Source organism: Brachionichthys hirsutus, chromosome 2 (genome assembly GCF_040956055.1).
Source record: "Brachionichthys hirsutus isolate HB-005 chromosome 2, CSIRO-AGI_Bhir_v1, whole genome shotgun sequence".
NCBI classification, from domain to species: domain Eukaryota; kingdom Metazoa; phylum Chordata; class Actinopteri; order Lophiiformes; family Brachionichthyidae; genus Brachionichthys; species Brachionichthys hirsutus.
The window spans coordinates 7,549,485-7,569,621 of record NC_090898.1 but is presented as its reverse complement, the minus strand read 5'-3'; the positions used below and the strand labels follow the sequence as shown (position 1 = coordinate 7,569,621).

The 20,137-nt window shown below is 41.6% G+C and overlaps 2 protein-coding genes and 1 long non-coding RNA gene across 4 annotated transcripts; all 3 read left to right on the top strand.

Moving 5' to 3' along the window:
- The first annotated feature begins 3,696 nt into the window (after positions 1 to 3,696).
- LOC137909570 (uncharacterized) lies at positions 3,697 to 18,436 on the top strand. The gene is made up of 2 exons (XR_011106001.1): positions 3,697 to 4,037; positions 18,184 to 18,436. It is a non-coding gene; the product is annotated as an uncharacterized lncRNA (long non-coding RNA).
- Positions 9,192 to 11,198, top strand: hoxc6a (homeobox C6a). 2 transcript variants are annotated; one of them, XM_068744954.1, is made up of 2 exons: positions 9,192 to 9,679; positions 10,120 to 11,198. In XM_068744954.1, exons 1-2 carry the CDS (start codon positions 9,286 to 9,288, stop codon positions 10,431 to 10,433), a joined length of 708 nt encoding a protein of 235 aa, XP_068601055.1. In that variant the 5' UTR covers positions 9,192 to 9,285; the 3' UTR covers positions 10,434 to 11,198. The 2 variants fall into 2 exon arrangements, with proteins under 2 accessions (XP_068601055.1, XP_068601047.1); XM_068744946.1 differs by having other exon boundaries at positions 9,192 to 9,682.
- hoxc5a (homeobox C5a) lies at positions 12,076 to 13,867 on the top strand. The gene is made up of 2 exons (XM_068748295.1): positions 12,076 to 12,547; positions 13,659 to 13,867. Exons 1-2 carry the CDS (start codon positions 12,076 to 12,078, stop codon positions 13,865 to 13,867), a joined length of 681 nt encoding a protein of 226 aa, XP_068604396.1.
- Positions 18,437 to 20,137: the final 1,701 nt, after the last annotated feature.

Here is a 20,137-nt window from a genome sequence, read left to right as displayed (position 1 = left end):
ACCTCAGACATCTTTTTTCTAGGATTACCAGGGAAATGCAATCGTTTGAAATCCTTGATGCTACCTAAAACCTGGGAACATTGCAATAGAGATTTCTGAATATAGAGATTTCATATGGTTTTAATTTTAAAGTGTTCTATAGCATCATTATATTGTTAAGTTATGTATGTGGCATTTACCCGATACACAATATACACTTGTTGAAGACAATTATTTTTTTTGAGTCTTTGGAAGACAATTAGCTCAAAGCCAAGCAGACAAGTTTAAAATTGTACCACGGCACTACCTAAACTCAGAGCCTTGCCTTTGCTGAATTTATATTCCTGACTTGTGGCATCGCTCTGATTTGATTGCAAGCTATTTCCCCAACAACTAAAACTGCCTATAACGCACATTTACTGTGTATGATAATACCTGCTACATTTACAACGATTTTAAAGTAAGGGAATTTTTATTTTAATGTGCTGGTGATATAGCGTAGGCTAGTTGTTTTGCACTGAATATAATCTTTATGTACGTCTTGTTATATATTGATGTTAACAATATGCTCGTTTCCTGGTGTTTCTCCTGTGAAAGACTGAAGTGTGTGTTTCCGCCATTGTTGATGTAAAATCACAAATAAACAAGATGGCTCACAATCATTTCTGCTTTTTATTGATATTACCCCTCTCTGCCCGCCCCAACACACACACACACTCTCACACACACACACACACACACACTCACACACACACACACACACACACACACACACACTCTCACACACACACACACACACATGAAAAATTGAGGAGCATACATGTGAAATGAGAAATGAAGAACGAATTCATCTCCAAATCTTCCCACTTGACTGCGTTTTTCACTAACGACTTAAACACCTCAGGGCGCTTTTGAAACATTTAAAGCTAAATATGAGTCTCAGTTTTCATATCGAGACACTTCACGGAGTGATCTGATACGAATAACTAAAAACATTCAACGAGGAAATAGCGAAACATGCATCATATTTGATGTTTTGATGATGCTTTGATATTCAGCCCATATGCGCTCAAACCCGTTATTGGTGGCAGGAGGGGGGAGGAGACGGCGGCGTATTGAACAGCCTTTTGATTAAAGTTTATCTAATTTAAACTTTATAACTTTGTTCTATTAAAAAACGCCAGACATGCGTTTGCAGATGTATCCCTTTACCTTTTAAGGAACGATCTCAGTCACAGCATGCTACTCTCCAAAGCCTGAGTCGTATTTGATTCATCCTCGTAATAAGAAACTTCCTGCCTTCGGGGAGGACACAAAGCTTTTCTTAATGAATCTTGGGATGAATAATGGCTGTTTGAGATGAGATGAACAAACATCAGGCGTCATGTTAATAATCGAACTAAATGATGCCAAAGCATAAGGGAGGCTTTGTCTCTCTATACCATGCGTTTGGTAAAGAAAAAGCAGAAAAGCATCCGTGCGTTGGAATCCACGCAGGCGAACGAGGCCAAGTGCAGCAAAGGTGCTCAGATGTAGGTTATAGCAGTGACATCCGGATATCAAAGAGGCACAAACTCCTCTGTGCGTCGCGAACGGCGCAGCAATGTAGGTCAGCTGATGGGTGATTCGAATAAATGCAAAACATTCTCATAAAAAATATTTAACTTCCTCATCTTCCATTAATTTACAACAAAATCTCTCTCACAATTTGCATAAAAACAAGCCTTTCTAATTTAAAGGAAAATTCTTTAAATTCTGGCTATTTCTTTTATATGTCACTTTGTGTGCCGCTTTAAAATAAACAAGCTCCTCTATGCGTGTTGTTGTACAGTTACATGCAATTAATAATTTAAAACCCTGAATTATCTCGCCTGCCATCTTTTATCCGTTCAGTTATAGATCATTTGTCGTGATCCAGGTCAGAGGGCCTGCCTATATGAGACCGTTATTCATCCTCGAATTTTACTTTTGTTATGAATGAATGAATTTTCTGTAGTTCACTTTTCAATGAAACAGAGAGACAAAGGACAATATTTCACATGACGCGTGTTAGCGTTTTTTTTTCTTTTCATTTGAATTCGAGATGATTGCGAATCGGTATAAATTTTTAAAATGGTTTGCCAAAGCAAATTACGCGTTTTAGCACTTCTTCTGTAATTCGGTGTTTTATATTTAGTAGCTTTAGTTTGATATCATCCTTACGAAATTGCAAGGATAAATAAAAAGCATGTATTCCGTTAGATCGGTGAAGCAGCGTGGAATGAAATCGAAACGAAAGTTGTGTTTTTGTATATACGCTTCAAATGAATTTGATCTGTGGGCGTAAAAGGTGGATTGCTTCCAATTCGATTTTCTTTTTAATTGAGTATCTTTTATTTAATGTGGGCTCAGACAGATACCTTAAAAGCCATCAGAGGGGCAGGTCTGGCAGATCTTCAATTAAGGTCTTTTGTTCTTTCTCAGTTGTGTCCCAGGCCTGCGTTTTCATCCAGGGTGTTTATTTCTCTGTATGTGTGAGGCTAGTCTTTGGGAAAATGCCGGATGTGTCCTCAGTTCTCACATGTTTTACACCGCGGACGCGGACTCGTTGTGTGTGTGTGTGTGTGTGTGTCTGTGTTTTTACTAGAGGGTTGACATTGCCAATAAAGTTTAGTGTACCTGTTGTAAACTTTATTGGCTGCTTAAAGCCATTCTGGGATTGGCCGTTCATCTTTTTTCTCATGCACGCCGAGACTCAGTTGAAATCACGGCCTGCAGGACGCACCTATGGAAAACAGATCTCTGTGATTATTTGGGTGTGGTTTATTTTGTGCCTTCCTGAGTCAGCGCAGTTCTCTTCTGAAATAGCTAGAATGATTGCAACTGCGTGCTAATAAGTTCAAACGAGGTCTAAATGATTCCTTTCTTCTATTTATATTGTTCGTTTATTGTATTTCGATATCAACATATTTGACGCGCAAAGCCCTTCTGTTACATCTAGTGCATGTTCCAGCGCTCTATCTTCATCTATCTTATGGATCTTGTGAAAGTTTGCACCACATTCTATGCGTAACGAGGTCTGAATAGCTGCTGCGGTGCGTGTCTCCCCTGAAGCTTCAAACCGACCGTCCTTGCTTTTCAGGTTTAGAAGATATTTCGCCTTTGAGCTACTTTCTCAAATTTGACAGAGGCCCCATCTTATTTTACATGCACCTGGAGCACCAAACTGCTGTGTTGAACAGTGAAAGCTGACATGTAATTGCTGTAATACACCCAGAGAACAGTCAGACAAACATCTTAATTGATGTTTAAATTAATTCTCTCCACGTCTCTATTTCTTCTCTTCTGTCTCTACTCCGTCTTTATCTCACACACGGCTTTATTTACCATTTCAGGCATTTTGCCACATCATGCACATTCAGCATGTCCCACCATGCAGGGGAATTGTCATATTTGTTGACGCTCGTAGAATTTGTGACATAATGGAACTTTACGCTTCGTCATTTCGTGTGGAATTGGAATAAAAAAAACGAAAGGCAAAAGAGGAGTGCAAACATTCCTGGTTGTTAAAGGGAGAAATTTACAGCTGAGTAATAAAAGTTTACGACTGAATCCTTTCTGCGATTGGCTGCAGCGCACCACGTGGCGCACGCTCTATGAACATGAACTTTATGCTGTTGTCTATTCTCTGGTCCTTCCCCTGTATCAGCAGCAGTCTAAGATGGGCGTAGAAACGTATTTCTCCCCTTTAATCTGATTTTAAAACACTGCATATTCTTTCTGACGCGGTTTCGCTTCGTATTCAACCGATCTCCGACTTCCTGACAGAAGAGGGATCTTCAGGACAGTCGCCGCCTCTCCCAGCCGCTGCCTGCGTTTATCCCCCTGGAGGCAATAAAGCCGCGACTGAGAGAAAGCCAGAACAGTCATTTCCGGGATAACAGACACCCTCTGCCCGCAGAAGGTCCCCGTCGCTGAGCTTTGAAGGCAGCCCGATGGTTAGACCTGCGCTTTGTTGATATTTCCCCCGCACGTCGCGACCCCGCTCGACTACAAACCGCACGGAGACTCTTTCTTAGGTAAGGCTCTGCATATTCCTGCTACTAATTCTGTGTTTCTATGTTCTATGTTGTGTTTTTGCCTGCATCGACGGGCGGGTTGCTGTTTGAAACATTGACTGATGCAGTTGAGAGTGCGTGAGAGCGATCACGCAAGGCGGAGGGTGTCTGTACCGTGCCAGTTGTGACCTGACCTGCAGCCTGGGGGGGTGCTTATGCCCAGGGCGACTTGCATTACACATCCATTACTTCACTGGCTGTTGTAGCAGCACCTGTGTGTGTATCTGTGGCCGCTTTAGCATTAACTGAGCATCTCAGAGCTGCTGTGCCATTCTGATGCAATAAATTCCCTACTGATAGTAAACTTTGTCATCACTCATAGGCCCTTCTGACCAGGCAGTGACAAATTGCATTTAGAGCATGGCTGATGTGCTCTAATTGTTTCCTGTTTCCATACTTGTCACTTGTAATGCTCAGTGTTGTATTCAGTGTGTGCCAAGAGCTTGGACACACAAACAGACACACGCACACACACACACACACACGCACACACACAACTTACGAACGAGGAACCACAGCGTGGATCCCGGCAGTGCCCCCTAGCGATCAGACGCGTTTTCATGTGGAAGTGGGCGGGTGTTGTTTACGACCGCTGGTTTTCGGCGGCAGTTCTCTGCGGATGTCAGCTGACCCAGCGAGGAACCGCACAAGCTGACACCGAGGAGCGTTTCTGGCCGTTCTGATTGGATGTTATCACCTTGTTGAATGATCAGATCATGTCTGTGTCGTTCCATGAAACGAGGTGCAGTGATTTGTTATTGCTCTGTGACATAATCGCTGACGACATTATGAGGAGCAGCATGAGATTTTATTTACAGGATAAGCAAAACAAAGGAACCACACATATCCTGCATGATCATCAAAACCAGCAGAACCACTTTAACAGGATGTAAGGATTATAAATGGCATATGAGGGCCGTAAAATGGGATCAAACACACCCCAGTTTTTATCTCTCTCTCTTGTTGACAACAATAATCCCGAGTATATGAATGATCTAAAATATTCCTCGCATCTGGAACAGAGAGAGAGAGAGGGAGAGAGAGAGAGAGAGAGAGAGACCAAAAATCAGGCTGGGCCCTGCCGATGTACTTGAGCTCTAATGCAAATTTTACTAATTGCAAAAGTATGTAAAGACAACCAACCGCCGTGTGTGCGTGTGTGTGTGTGTGTGTGCGTGTGTGTGTGTGTGTGTGTGTGTGTGTGTGTGTGGTGCGCGACTCAAACAGCACATCAAGACCTCATTGCGTGCCCGTGAAGTTAGAATGGGGTATAATGTTACCTTTTAATGTTATTATTGTCTGTAAAACCTTTTCGGCGGCTCCGCCTCCCGTTAAGGTCACGTGCCTGCGTTCCACGCACGGAAACACAATCACCGACGACGTCTCGTTGCGAAGGCCTTTAAAGTCTTTTAAACCGACTGTCACGCACGTTGTTTGGTGTTCCTTTGTGAAATACCGCTGCCGGATGGATCATGTCCGCCGGTGCCCGACATTACGCCTGCAGAGAGAGAGGGGGAGACAGAAAGAGAAGGAGGCAGAGAGTGTTTGGTAAATCTCAGAAACACGAAAACCACCGTCTACCGTTTCTACCGGTTGGTGTTATTGAAACCAGAGATCTCGAGTCCGTGATGTCACGAATCTGTCCCGCGTCACCACATTTAGAACCTCACTTGCAAATCCCGACAGGTCAAAATTTTTGCCTACTAATGGCCATAATTTATGATGTGTGGATCAACATACGCTCATTGAGCAACAGCTTCCTGAGTGCTTAACGAGCAAAAAGTCGAACACTTCCGGACATTAATTGGGCCAGCCAGCGACGGTAAAGCGCTTATGGAGGACTTTACATTGTTAGTACGTGAGTTACTCCTTATTAGTAAGGTTAGAAGCGGAGAAGAAACAGCAGCAGCAGAGGCTCGGCGGGCTTTTCCTCCCTCGTTGCGTGTTTTTAATCATGGCTGATGATGTAGAAATGCTACAGGTCCTATATACAACTAATACTGATTGATGTTGTGATGCTGTATATTGATCTATAAATACGCAAAAGCGAATGCGTCTTGGACGGACCCTTTTATGCTGAGAGCAGCCTGTTACAGTTATAGGCCTTCAGCAGTAGAACCAATTAGAGTGTAATTTTAAATTCGATCCAAAAAGACAGTAACTGATCGTATAACACTGTCAAATATCATAAAATTATAATAATAACAATAATAGTTGGAATATAAGTCACACACGATTTATTTCTAGCCTGCCACGCGTATCCTCCATTACGCATTCAGAGATAACGGCTAACTACAAATTTAGAACATATAATATTAATTAATTAATTATCCAAATTAATTATTGATATTCGTGGTTAGTATACAGCGAAGGGTATCATATTAATACTTTATTATTTTCATATTATACTCTCTTCTTGTATCTGCTTCTTTCATTTTGATCATTTCCTCGTGGAAACGTGGACCAAACGGCTTCTTTCCACCCTGCATCAAAAGCCGGGCGAGTAATTTGCCTCTCGGGCCGCAATAAAACACTAAAACACGAGGGAAACAATGACCTTTCTAATTCTGCACACTGGCCCAGCCTCCGCATTCCAACAGTACACACATTGGTTTTAGTGTTCAGAATTTTTCTTTCTTTTTTTACAACCTAAACTTTTAAAGGCCAGCGTGTCTTCCCCCCCCCCCCCCCCTTTGAATAACAATTAAGGGAAATACTTTTTAAATAATAGCTAAACTATGTTTTTTCGATTTTATTTTTATTTTTTACTTTTATTAGCAAATAAATTATAATAATTGCCTGGTAACGACAACAGAACCGAAACAACGAGACAAATATTTCCACAACCCATGCGCACACGGTGTTTCCACCGTGCACGACGGAATAACGACCTATATGTCACTGAAACCAAAAATCAGCTTTATCGCTTTTGGGTTTTATTTTTATTGACGTTTTTATTGCTTATTTAAGTTTAAAGCCGACATTAATTTTAAATCAATAAATGGACTTTGTTTTCAGAAGTAATTCATGTTTTTTCCTTAACAACATGTCGTTAATGCTTTTGGTGTAGATGTGTATGAACTCTTCCTCCTATGTGTGTTGTTGTTATATCCCATCACAAATGGATTAGTAATTTAACATTGAAGTAAAGAGAAAAATGCAGAATCAGGATTGCGTCGCCGCAACTATCCTTCAACGTTTGCGCTTTATTTGCCTCATATTTGTACGACGCGGATGTCACATATGGCCACAGATAAGGTGAAGGGGAACTTTTATTGCACCGGCTACTTCCTTCTCTTTGTTCTTGTCTATTTTATGAGCTATTCAGGATCCCAAACAACAGACCCGACAGTGTTGCACGTTTAGTCTGTGAGCATTCAGTCTATTGAAGAAATCAATGAGGAGGACAAATAAGCTGCTGCAGCCAGAGCGTCTGCAAGAAGAGACATTTTCAAAAACTATCGATTAGGTTTTATTGGTGTCTATTATAGACGTTTGGAAAAGCCGATATAACGTGAAATATATTGTTCCATGATGATGTGGTTGGGATTTACTTTTACGCATTCCGTTTAAAAATGCAGTTGATATGAAAACACTACCGTAAACAGTAAAATAATAATTTTATTATTATTATAGTTGAATGTACGAATTCTATAAGCAGATCGGCTCGCCTCGCGGGCGCTTACGTTTAACTCGAATTTAGTAGAACACCTCTAAAGTAATTCCTAAACCCATCATTTGCTGCTGTGATAATTATCGGGTACTTTTTCCGGCGTGTGTGTCAGAGGAATGTCGAAGTATATATGACCAGAACGACAAGTGGGCGTGAGGTTGGGACGGGAACATCTGCATAGCTAAGCATTTTTAGGCATCGCAGTTTTAATACAGCTTTAACTTTTGTGCGTAAAATATGAAGCGCGCTCTTTATTGCTATATGACTTAAAGAGAATGTACCTGCATGGGAGACATCAACTTTAAGTGAACACCGCGGGCACAGTTGGCCTGTGGAGGATTTTGTCAGACTGATGCTGGACGGTCGCATAATTGATTGCATTTCTTTCAGAGAGTGGCAGAAACGATCTTCCTATAGGCAGACCGTGCGGTCGAACCGTCCCCCCCCCCCCTTTTACGCTGTGCAGCGCTTTCATTTGTGATCCAGGGAGATTGCTGCTCGTGTAGCAGGGTTCTGCTGCAGAGATAGTTGTTAGTGAGCTGGGGAACGTCACTTGTTTTATTGCCCTCACAGAAGAGAGACCATAAACGCATTCTTACCACTTACACCCTCCCCCAGTTCACAGCGAAAGCATAGAAATTGCTCACACACCAAACAGGTCTTACACAATGGAAACATTAACAGTAGCTTATGTTTGAAACACGTCGATATGGCTGAGATAAACAATACGCGCAAATATTCATTTCAACCTCCATAGAAAGGCGACGCGTCCTGAGGGATCTGAGCATGCATATGTTATTACCCACATCTTTAGAAAGGGTTTGTGCTATGATTAAATTAAAACTGAGTTTTGGAATGTGCACACACGCAACTGCAAATAATTATAACAAATATAAACATATTGTAACAGTATAACTTGTTACTCTATATGCCGATAAATGAAATTATTTCCTGATATCTTGCATTGTACTCATGGAGACACTTTCGGAATGTTGTTCGGATTATGCAGATTGGTCTGCCTTCTTTTGAATGTGATCACTACACCGATATTGCGCATCATGCTTCCGCCCTGAACATCACATTATCTTAAACTTAAATCAAAAACATCTATCTATAAGATGTATAATGTGCCAGTCCAGCTCTCTGCTGTGATTATCGGCATTTAGCACTTATGTTCAGGCTCTGAGCTAAAAGCTACAGTTTCTCTTCTTCTCCTGCCTCGCAATTGGTGGAGAATGGTCAGCTGACATTGTCATATTGTCTCTCACCGAACCAAGCCTCGGCTATAACACTCGGGTTTGTGCGTCTTAACCGGAGATTGGAAATTAATAATATTGAATCCTCAAAGTAGCCTACGTCCAGTTAGAGACCCAGAAAGTCGAGTGGTGGGGGGGGGGGGGGGGGGGAGAGAAAAAGAAGACCTTGAAGAAAGGTGTGGTTGTTTGACACAGACACGAAGGAGATTTACTGAGAGGAAGATTGAAAACAGACCGATAAAGAAGTGGGGAGAGTTGGAGAGAGGGTTACAAGCAAGGTATGAATTCTTATTTCGCAAACCCGTCGCTCTCCTGCCATTTATCCGGCGGTCAAGACGTTTTGCCTAACGTACCCCTGAACTCCACCACCTATGACACAGTCAGACATTTTTCGTCGTACGGCGCTGCTGTAACCCAGAATCGGATATATGCACCTTTCTACTCTCCTCAAGATAATGTCGTTTTTGGGTCTGGCAGAGCCCAGTATGAATATGGATCGAACGTATTTCTTCAAGACAAGGACGTGCTCCCCAGTTGCAGACAAACAAACATGGGACTCAATTCGCAAAGCCACATTGCTCAAGAGTACAGTTTGGATCAAGGACGGGCAGCAGCGCAGGATCAGAAAAACAACATCCCGATCTACCCGTGGATGCAGCGAATGAACTCACACAGCGGTGAGTTTTTACTACGACAAATAAATTAAGGAAACGGCCCAGTTTTACGATATGTCTTACCAAGAGAGTAAGTTACTTTTTATGGCCCCATAAAACATTACTGTATCCCCTCGACCTGTGGATGGGCCTTTTGCATGTGCAAACAAACAGCTTTTCATTTTGAGCCAGATTGCCATAATCAGTGACGTGAGACAGACAGAATATATTATGATGCATTCGTAATTTTAGATAACAGAGGGAAATGTGTCATTTGAAATTTGATTGCTCTCATTTTTCTCCACGATTTCGTAATTATTGTTTTAAAAAAAAATGGGGGAACTGTGAGCTATATATTAAGACCCCGGCAGCGACATGCTTTTTTTTTTATTTTATTTTTTTAAATGTGAATTCGCTTAGCAAATTATTGAAACCAGTGTGTGCACTTTGTATCTCAGCAGGAGTGGGATACGGGACAGACAGACGCAGGGGACGTCAGATATACTCTCGTTACCAAACACTTGAGCTGGAGAAGGAGTTTCATTTCAACCGCTACCTGACAAGGCGCAGACGAATCGAAATCGCAAATGCCCTTTGTTTAACAGAGAGGCAGATCAAAATCTGGTTTCAGAACCGACGCATGAAATGGAAGAAAGAGAGCAACCTGACCTCCACGGTGACTGGAAGTGAACAGACAGGAGTTTCCCAAGAGGAGCAAGAAGAGCGCAATGGCGCAACGGAAGAAGGGAAGGACGAGGAAAAGAAGAAAGAATAGTTAAAATGAAGAAGAGCAGGATGGAAGTAAACTCCTGATGACCATTGAAACCCAACATAACTACCTAAAGAATTACATGGACTTGAGAGTGACTTCACTGCATGATGGCTACACCGCGGCTCTCCCACTTTATAACCCATGTTGACCACAGGAGTGTTAAGCCTTAGAAATCCATCTTATTTCAGCCCTTGTGACATTTGAAGAAATGTGTTTTTTTTTATTGCAATGTCACACATGTATTGTGAAAATAAAAGGAAGTATTCATTTGTATGTTATTTCCCATGCCAGTGAAATTCTATGTATTTATCCCCAACACCCCATCCATCACTGTGAACTCCTTGATCGCCTCACAAACTACAGTGTTGGTCAGGCTTATCTCAGTATTGTACGTTCACATTCCACAGAAGGAACTGGCCGGGCGGACACGTTACACTTTAATCTGCTATACTTGAATCGTCCGCAGATAAAGTGTCCTGCGTAAAGCTGAAAATTGCACGGATGAAGGCGACAGTCGACTCACCACAAACATAAATATCTGTATATAATCAAAGTCACAGTATATTATGTCAACCTTAAGGATTTATGTGCATTTAGCCGCTTTGATAGACGCTGCATACCCTAAATTTGCGCTTCGCCAGTTTTTTCCATCAGTTGACAAAATAGGCTGAAAATTGTGAGATAGATTTGTATACTATAGTAATTCTTCATTTTTGTTTGGGAGTTACATTTTTTGTCATAATTGTGTATCATGGATTAAAATATTCGTAAATCTTTCAACCTTGTCTTGTGTCATTGGGAACATTGTGCACGCACTGAATACGCACCAAACAGTGATTGTGCGGGTTACCTTTATATCGGAATCGGCTGTCGAGTCAAATGGAAATAAAGAAAATGCACTCAGAAAATGTTTTGAAAAACACATTCTGGTTTCTTAAATATTAAATACTGAACTTTGCATTGAAACTCGAGAGCACGGAGATGAGCTCTTCCAACAGTAACGAACGCAAAAGGTTAAATCCAGTTTAATTTTCACTCTATGCGTATAATAAAGTACAGTAGATATGCGTAAATCAGTTTTACGCATACTGATACTTGCAATCACAGCATGCATTATTATTATTCGCACTATTATATATATTTTAATTATTATTGCTTGGGACTTGTATTAGACTCGCAGTGTTTCGGGCCGGTGGGCTCTGGTCAGTCCTGACCGCCCTGCCCCATACCAGACACCAGATGACGCTCTTGTCTTGCTGTCCTGCCCTTTTTACGCTAAAGATCCCTGCTTGGTCCTTCACCACCAACAGCTCAAAGTTTACCGGACACGTTTTTCCTATTCATCAATATCCCCATTGAGTATCAAAGCCAATTTATGACTGGCCAACATGCGCACGTGATCCCACACAAATACCCCATATTTGGGCAGCGCTTGTCGGATCAAGAATTAAAAAAAAAAAAAAAGATACCAAAGCCTACTCCACCTATAAATCCTGGATTATTTTATAGGGCAGACATGCTTTGAATTTTCCAAAAGCGACCACAAAGAAAAGCGATCAGCGCAAAACATGGAAATTACCGCTACATCCGTCCCGCAGCCCTAGTGTAAAAAAAAAAAGAAAGAAAGTTTCTGTGGTAGTTGAAAATGAGCTCTTATATTGACTGCTCCACTCTGAGGGGAAAACGCGAGACAACTTCTTCTAACACTATGTTTAGTTTCGATCACTCTGGGCGCAGGTCCAGCCGCTATGAGGATGTTCATGTGAACGGGATGTTCGCTTGTCCCGTCCCCGCGACCTCTGTGGAACGAGAGGAGATGAAAACGAGCCTGCGTGGCAACGCGGATACTCCTCTGCTGTCAGGACCACAGATGGTCTCCAGCAGCTCGTCCGTGGACGTCAGCGGGCTAAACTACGGCAGCGACGCGCTGCTGGGACTCGGGGCAGAGAGAGACCCAGAGAGGAGCGCGAAATCCGGCGGCAACAAGATCCAAGACAGCGAGAGAAACGCGGAGAGCATGCGAACAGTGAAACGAAACACACAAGTGAGTCAGCGCCCGGACAGTGAGCAGCGGCCACAGATTTATCCATGGATGACAAAGCTGCACATGAGCCACGGTAAAGTTTGTATATTTTCTAAAGATGCTTCGCTCCACGCTGCAACACTTCTGTTCGCCTGTTCCAGTATCCCTCTTGAGTTTTATAGGCCAAACGCAGGAAATAATAAAAACTCGCGGTCATAAATTTTATGACAAAGGCATCCATTGCTCGTAAACCTGCTCTGTTACGGTGAAGAGGTGATCTGCGGGGTGATTTATGGTGCTCTAATTGGATAAGAGAATAAAACTGTGCTCAAATTATGAAATAATATTTACAAATTCAGATCAAAGTATTAGTTTATTGCCTTGCTTCGTTCAGGGTTTTGGCGCGCTATAGTTTTACATGATCAGAATGCATGTGTGGGAGAAGCTTTAGCCCAAAATTGAACTCTGGGAAACACCGATGGCCTGACCCAATGGTGAACTTTTCACCTCTATAAGATTTGAATAGGCGAGCTCCTTCTCCGTGCCTCGAAGCCATTGGCAGGCTGTTTTGGGCTACAGATGGACTGTGAGCACATTTGCTAAAAAAAAAAAAAAAAGGCTACTTCTGTTTTCTGTTATACAAAAAACAGCAGGATTGTAAAATTATGTCTGCCCAGTAGCACAGGCCTGTTGCTGTATACTTATAGCACGCCATGTGCACGAGCAGAAAGAAATAGGGAAATTAAATTACAAATATGGAAAACATATCAGAAAAATAAGTTAATATTCTAAAACCATTTCATTCCAATTTATTCTGCCGCCTAGCAGTAGTATTATGGTCAGTGTTTACAGGAAGGCCAGCAAATTATTAGCTGTACCATTTTATTATTTAAAATAAGATCCCTTAAGCGGTTGTCTTTATTTATGTTTTAACAGCAGTTGATTAACCTTTATTCAGCCTTTATACATTTCGATTATCCAAAGTAAGTAATATTGTGTGAAATTAAGTTGTATAAAATATATTTGGTCTTTTGGTCTTTTACATGAGGGTTTAACCGGACTTTAAGTGCATTTCCTCTTGCAATGTGGATTTTAGTGGACAACCTATCGTGTTTTTTTTTATGTCTTAATACCATTAGAATATTATTACTTTTATTCACCACTACAATGCGGCTGAAAGCTAACTGATTTTAATGCCACTTCAGAATCGGAGGGTAAGCGGTCCCGGACCAGTTACACGCGCTACCAGACTCTGGAGCTGGAGAAAGAGTTTCACTTCAACCGGTACCTGAGCCGCCGCAGGCGCTTAGAGATCGCCCACTCCCTGTGTCTAAACGAGAGGCAAATCAAAATCTGGTTCCAGAACAGACGAATGAAGTGGAAGAAGGACTCAAAGATCAAAGTGAAGGAATAAAAGAGCACCAGTGATGGGGGGAGTATGCAGCAAGTTTTCAGCCCCACGCTGCACTGTGCAGGAGTACCGCCTGACCTCCGGATGAACTGCAAGGAGCTATGACATCATGACACCGCTCTGCGTGCTTCATCACCAATTATGTGTCACTTTCTGCAGTTTGGGACCCAATGTATTGAATATCCACTCACTTTGATCAATTGGTTTACATTTCTAAATTAATTTGCTGCCCGTGCGACGATAACCTCACTTTGCTGCACGAAGGGGACACGAGGTTTGGGGGGGGGGGGGGGGGGGGGGGGGGGTCCTTCACACTGCAAGGCTTTGGTCTGTATAGTGCACTAAATGGCTGCACGCTGCTCGTAATAATCTATGTTCTTAATTAGGATAAAAGTAGCAGACAGTCTGCATCATTTCAAACTCTCATCATCCTGTCATTACGATTAAAGGTCAACGAATCCAATAAAGAGAACATATTTCTGATCCATATAATTGTGGCAGTTAATTGTTTTTTTCTTGTTAAAAAAACAACATCTCTTTTCTTTTCTTTTCTGTTCTTTTTTATTTACTTATACAACCATGTTGCAATGCAAAAGGATCCGGACGTCGGATGTTCGATGTGTTCGGTGAGATAATGTCTTTGTGAGTGGTTCCTGTCTAAACGTCATCCATGTTTTCTGCCATTTCCCTGTGAATCTAAACCTTTCTGTAAAATTCAGCGACAGTGTGTGACAGTATATTGTGATGTGCAATGTGAACTTGAAGTGCCTGGTTTAGTCAAGGCCTAGAACAGCGGATATCTCGATGGCTTAACTGTTGATTGTAACCAATAAAGTCTCCTCATTAATAAATAAGGAAGTTACTGCGTTGTCAGTATATTCACGTTATTTTCCTGCCCTATATTTAACGACTTTATGTGCACTGATTTAAACGAATGCTTGAACTTGCCGTATTAAAACATTACATTACATTTTTCTTTATATTTTTCTCCTCTTGAACAAACTTTCGCTTTTCCTCAGAGTCCACAGAGTATTACTGACTACTAGAAAGACGCTCTGAAGTTTAAAACCCCCCCATAAAACTTTATTGCCCCTTTTCCACCACATGCAGACTGTTTCCTGTTTAGTCAGCGGACACACTACAGCCTGTGATAACGCTCGCCCACAACGCAACGTGGATGCAAAACTTTGGTTTCCTGCTGCCGCGCTCTTCATGCCGAGGCCAACTTTATAGCGTCGCTCGGTTCTTTAATCCTGCATGGCGTCATTACACTGCAATAGAAACAACTCTCTGCTACAGAGGACATAAACTCACGCCACTTGCTGAGCGTCTGTATTCGGCTGCACCTTTTCTAGGACTGGCAGTGACGCGTATAAACCAAGTTTATGTGGTAATTTCTCTGCAGCGCTAAAAGAAAATAAAAATCACTCACCTCTCATACTAATAGCTTCCTAATAAACTTCCTCGACGGATATGAAAACCGGACCGCGCAGCGTCCACTTTCTCTCATGCGCTCTGTTTGGCCTAAGCTACACGTGGACAATGTATTGGATCCCGTTTTGTATGTCTTTCTTTTAGGGTATTTTAAAGTTTACAAGGTTACATATGCCAATTGCCCCAAGCATGGCCTGTGAATGGTGCATAGGAAGCACGTGGTGTCATTTAAGTGGATTTTATGGCCTGGAAGAGCTGACAAACCTTCGATATATACACATCATATATAATCTTAACTGTCCGGAATCGCAGCTGCTGGCTTCCCCTTATCTGAGGAAGAAAGGGCTTTGTGGCAGTGAGGATGCGGAACCTTTCTACGGACTGTGTAGTCGGGTGGTGCAGAGAATGAGAGCTGCTGCATGTAAGTTGCTTTTTAATTTTGCATTTGGAGGCCTTTTACTGTGCCGTTATTTTTTTGCGGGGAAAAAAAAACATTTTGTGTTTTCTATTATTGTGATATTGAATGCACGGTTGTGAAACTTATTGGCTTCGGAATGAAAACTATTCATTTAGAGTGGATATGTGCTTCATAATTAGAGAACTGTGTTTGGAATCATCTCAAGCTTGAGATAGGTCAAATTATATTTTGCTGTTGCATTTCCAGACTTGGAGGAAGGGGAATAGTCGGGTTTTTTTTTGTTGCCCCAACACTCTATTTTATTTGGAGGCCACTATAGTTTTATATCTTAAGAACATCAAGCACAAAAGTCTGATATTTGTATTCATCGTTCAACACGTTTAAATCAAACCGGCAGCTCGCTATGTTTAACATTTTTGCTTTGCATGTTAGTTCACTACGTAAAATATTGGAAGTATATTAATTTTTTAAAGAGAAGTATAAGTAAAAAGGAAACTCGGCCAGATTAGAAAAATAATAACCTGTCGTTCAGCTTCACCCCCCCCCGCCTCTCTCTCTCTCCACCTCCTTCATGGGTGGCTGCTGAAACTGGGATATTATTTATATTGGTTCATCTTTAATATATAGATATATAGAAAACGTGGTTTCTTTACTTGCCACCTTCCTGATCAAGATCTTGATTTTACATTTTATGAATTGCTTGTTCCCGTAAACACGCTGTTATTTAGGTCTCACATGGTCTCAGAAACATTTGTAATTCACTTCGCGCAGCAATTATGACATCAAAGTAACTCAGAGCCAGCAATACGCACAACGTGGATGTGAGCTGAAGGCTTGGATTTTGCTCGTTTTTTAAAAAAAGTACACATTTCTTGCACAATAGATGAATATGGTTTTCCACTCTCTTCTAACTGGACTGCTGAATTGATCAGTATGGAGATTGATGAGGCGATGTGATCTCATAAACTCGATAATTGTCTGTAGTGCACATCATTTAATTCGCCACGTGTCTGATAAAGCAGTGCGGCCTTGAAACACTTCTCCTACTGATTGTGTGGAATAACAAATGGCGGATTTTGATATTAAATCTTGGTTTGGCCCAGCTGACAGAGGAAGGGGGCAGCAGGGCTGTAGGCTCCCTGCTGACCGTGATGCAGCTTTAGCTGCATGAACGCACCTTCCCTGTGTCTTTGTTGTATCGTCTTTAGCCTTAAATGATCACGATCAGTTATTCGCGTGCACACAATTATCAATTATGCACATCCAATAGGGGGCACTGTGTGACACACTCCCGAGTGGGCAAATATCTGCGGGGGACACGTTAACAGCTTTCAATAATGCTCTTTTCATGTCTTTATTTTTGTTTTACTGCACAATGTTGTCATAGTTACCGAAGCCAGAGGCAACTCCAAAACCATAATTAAAAACTGAGACACATCTCCCAAAAAAGAAGTGATTTTTCTTCCCTTCGTTGGTTAGAGGATCTTCATTGAAATAATTGTATTCTCGTGAGTTTTCAGTAATTTCATTTTTGGAGGAAGTTTGAATCATGAATTAATCTAATTTGTGTGAAACGCGCTGCAGCTCAGAACTCTGATGCCAATGGAATAAAAGTGAAACAGTCGAGACATCCGTTTTCTCTGCCACGTTCTGTTGTATTCCTTTCTTTGACCTGTGGAGCTGACACTGTCATCATTCAGTTCCACAGAGGCCATTTCCGGGTGCGCACAGGCTTCCCATTGTCTGGACCCAAATAACCATCAGGTCCCGTTACATCGTTTTCAAACAGGCAGGATTTACCTAGCCTGCAATGTGAAGACACAGTCGGGATTTTTTTTTAGTGACTGCTCGCCATAATTATTCTCCACTGAAGTCAAGGGATTCCCATCCACAGAACATTTGTCCGAGGAAATAACAAAATGCTTGTAAATCCAGTTTTACGGTCTGTAAATGGTCCGTCCTAAATTTCAAGAAAATTGAAATAAAGCTCTGCTGAAGGTCACACGTGTCTAGACTTTACTATAAGGCAGAGGATCATCAACATTCAATTATAAGGCAACATAAGAACTCGTTTGTGTATTGGAACTTTGACAGGTTAACTGTAAACCTGAAAAAACCTTTCGTATGAAATAAATATGTGGCCTTTCTATTATTTTGTGATCTGATTTTTAGCCTTTATTTGCATGACATGCAGATTTTAAACGGAGCAAGAACGAAATGAACGCATCCATTGGTTAAAATTGTTGTGAAATCTTCAGTAATGCTTGCTCAATTAATTTCATGACTGTTCAGTTGATAATTCATTGACCTAATGTGGTTTTAAAATGGCAAATGATCCCTTTGCAATTTGGAGACTTTCTGAATCTTACATAATTACAGCTTGGGTGCAAAAAGCTTTAACCTGAATGACTACTGCTGCATGACTATACTGCTGCAGTCTAATTTTCGCTTTTCTTCTATTTTTCAGACAACTCATCGGCTCAAAGTGCAGGGCGACCATGGATTTATCAGTAAGTGCTATATATCCATCGCCCCGCACGCCTGTCCACCTGGTTTTAGTCAAGTATACGTGTATAAATGTCTGGCTGCATTAATTTGTTTACGGATGCCTTTTTAAAAACAATGTTTGAATTCCAAATCAATACAATTTCATTAATATTCTTTCTTTATCTAAATATTTTTTTTTTTTTTTTTCAGTCATTAAAACTTTAGCTCTATAATGTCTGTCTTGTGAACTTCTCTACTAAGATGGTTTGATAATAAGAAGGTTGCACTCTCGTTGCGCATGTTGAGTTGGATTTAAGGCTGCGGTATGAGTGTAGTGAACCACATCACTGCTGTAATGAACCAACCAATGGCTTCTGTGGGGCATCTAGGAGGCGATCTAAAAACCCACTCTCCTCCCCTGGCAGCAGCTTTTACAAGGTACTCATATCCAACTAGTCTCCAGTCTGTCTGCACTTCATTAAAAGTTTTTATTTTAACTGGACTATCCTGTTTAACATTATTACACACGGGGATGATAAACATGTAAAGGCTATTAGGTTAAGGGTTTGATTAAACGCGCATCGTAACAGCCATTTTCTTCAGGGAGCAGATTATTGCTCCACAGTTTGCATCCCGGTCAGGTGCTCATGGGTCCACCAAATTAAAAACATGCTGCAACGTTTGGACAGAACCACAACCTTCACGTTTTGCACGGATTTATTTCGTTTACACATGAACACGAACACGCTTGTAAGAGTGCTATTTTGCAGCAAAAATATTTTTTTATTATTAAACTCGACATTTTTTCAAAAGAACAAATGAAACATCGAATTAGTCTGCCTGAGGGCCTCGTTTTTTCTACTTCTGCATTATAACTAGTTATTGAACTAGGTGCACGATCTGAAAGCCATTTGTGAGGAAAAGGAATTCATTGCTGTCCCTCCATCAATAATCCTTGGCAGTGAACTATTGGAAGCAGTCAAACGCGAGGGGTGAAACGCGGGTCAGGCTGTCTAACTAATATTAAAATGCGTGCTCCAGAGCGTGCGGGGGGGGGGGGGGGGGGGGGGGGGGGCTGAGTGAGAGAGAGAGAGAGAGAGAGAGAGAGTATGCTGTGTGCGTGCAGCTCTTTCACGCTGCTTTGGTGCACAACAAGCAGCGTGTATATAAATGAGCACATGATAAAGCCGAATGATAATGCATTAGATTTCTTGTGACTCTGTTCTTGTTAGATCTCCGTTTATTGGCTCAGAGTGCTTCTCCTTCAATAAAACAAGTATTGAATCCAGGCTAGGGATATGCAGATGAAGTGTTTGTCGGTATTTGCAGCCCTCTGTCCACTGTAATCAATCCCATTGATTCACAATCTGGGTATGTTTGCTGTTTTTAATAACCCCGAAACAGGTCACATGTCTAATATTGCATTTTTCATCTGAGGCTTTTCTCATTAGCTCGCAGAGTGGCAGGAAGAAAGGTTACGGAGCGGTCAGTATGGTAATGGGGGGGCAGAAGAAATGGTTGGGAACAATGGAAACTTATTTTTCATCAGTGCTGTCACGCCGTCCTTTGTATTCCCCTTGTTTGTGACTGAATATTCATATATGGGAGCTAGCCCAAAGGCACGAGGCTGAATGTCCAGAACAGAGACCCTGTTGTCCTTTGAACACGGTGGTTGTGTGTCTGTCTGTTGCAGATGAAACGCGGCTATAGTCATTTCTGTCACTTGTAAATATATTAATTCTAGAACATATTTGGTTCATTTTTTGCGGCTTGTTTTTAATGCACGGTTTGTGCCGTCTTATTTTTGGTATATGATCTCCATTCATATGCAGAACAGTTCGATTCAGCATAGAGTTTTGCCTGATCGATCACGTTGCGGTTTCTAAGCTAAAACACATTAGTTGTCTATATGTACCCTGTAGAACCGAATTTGT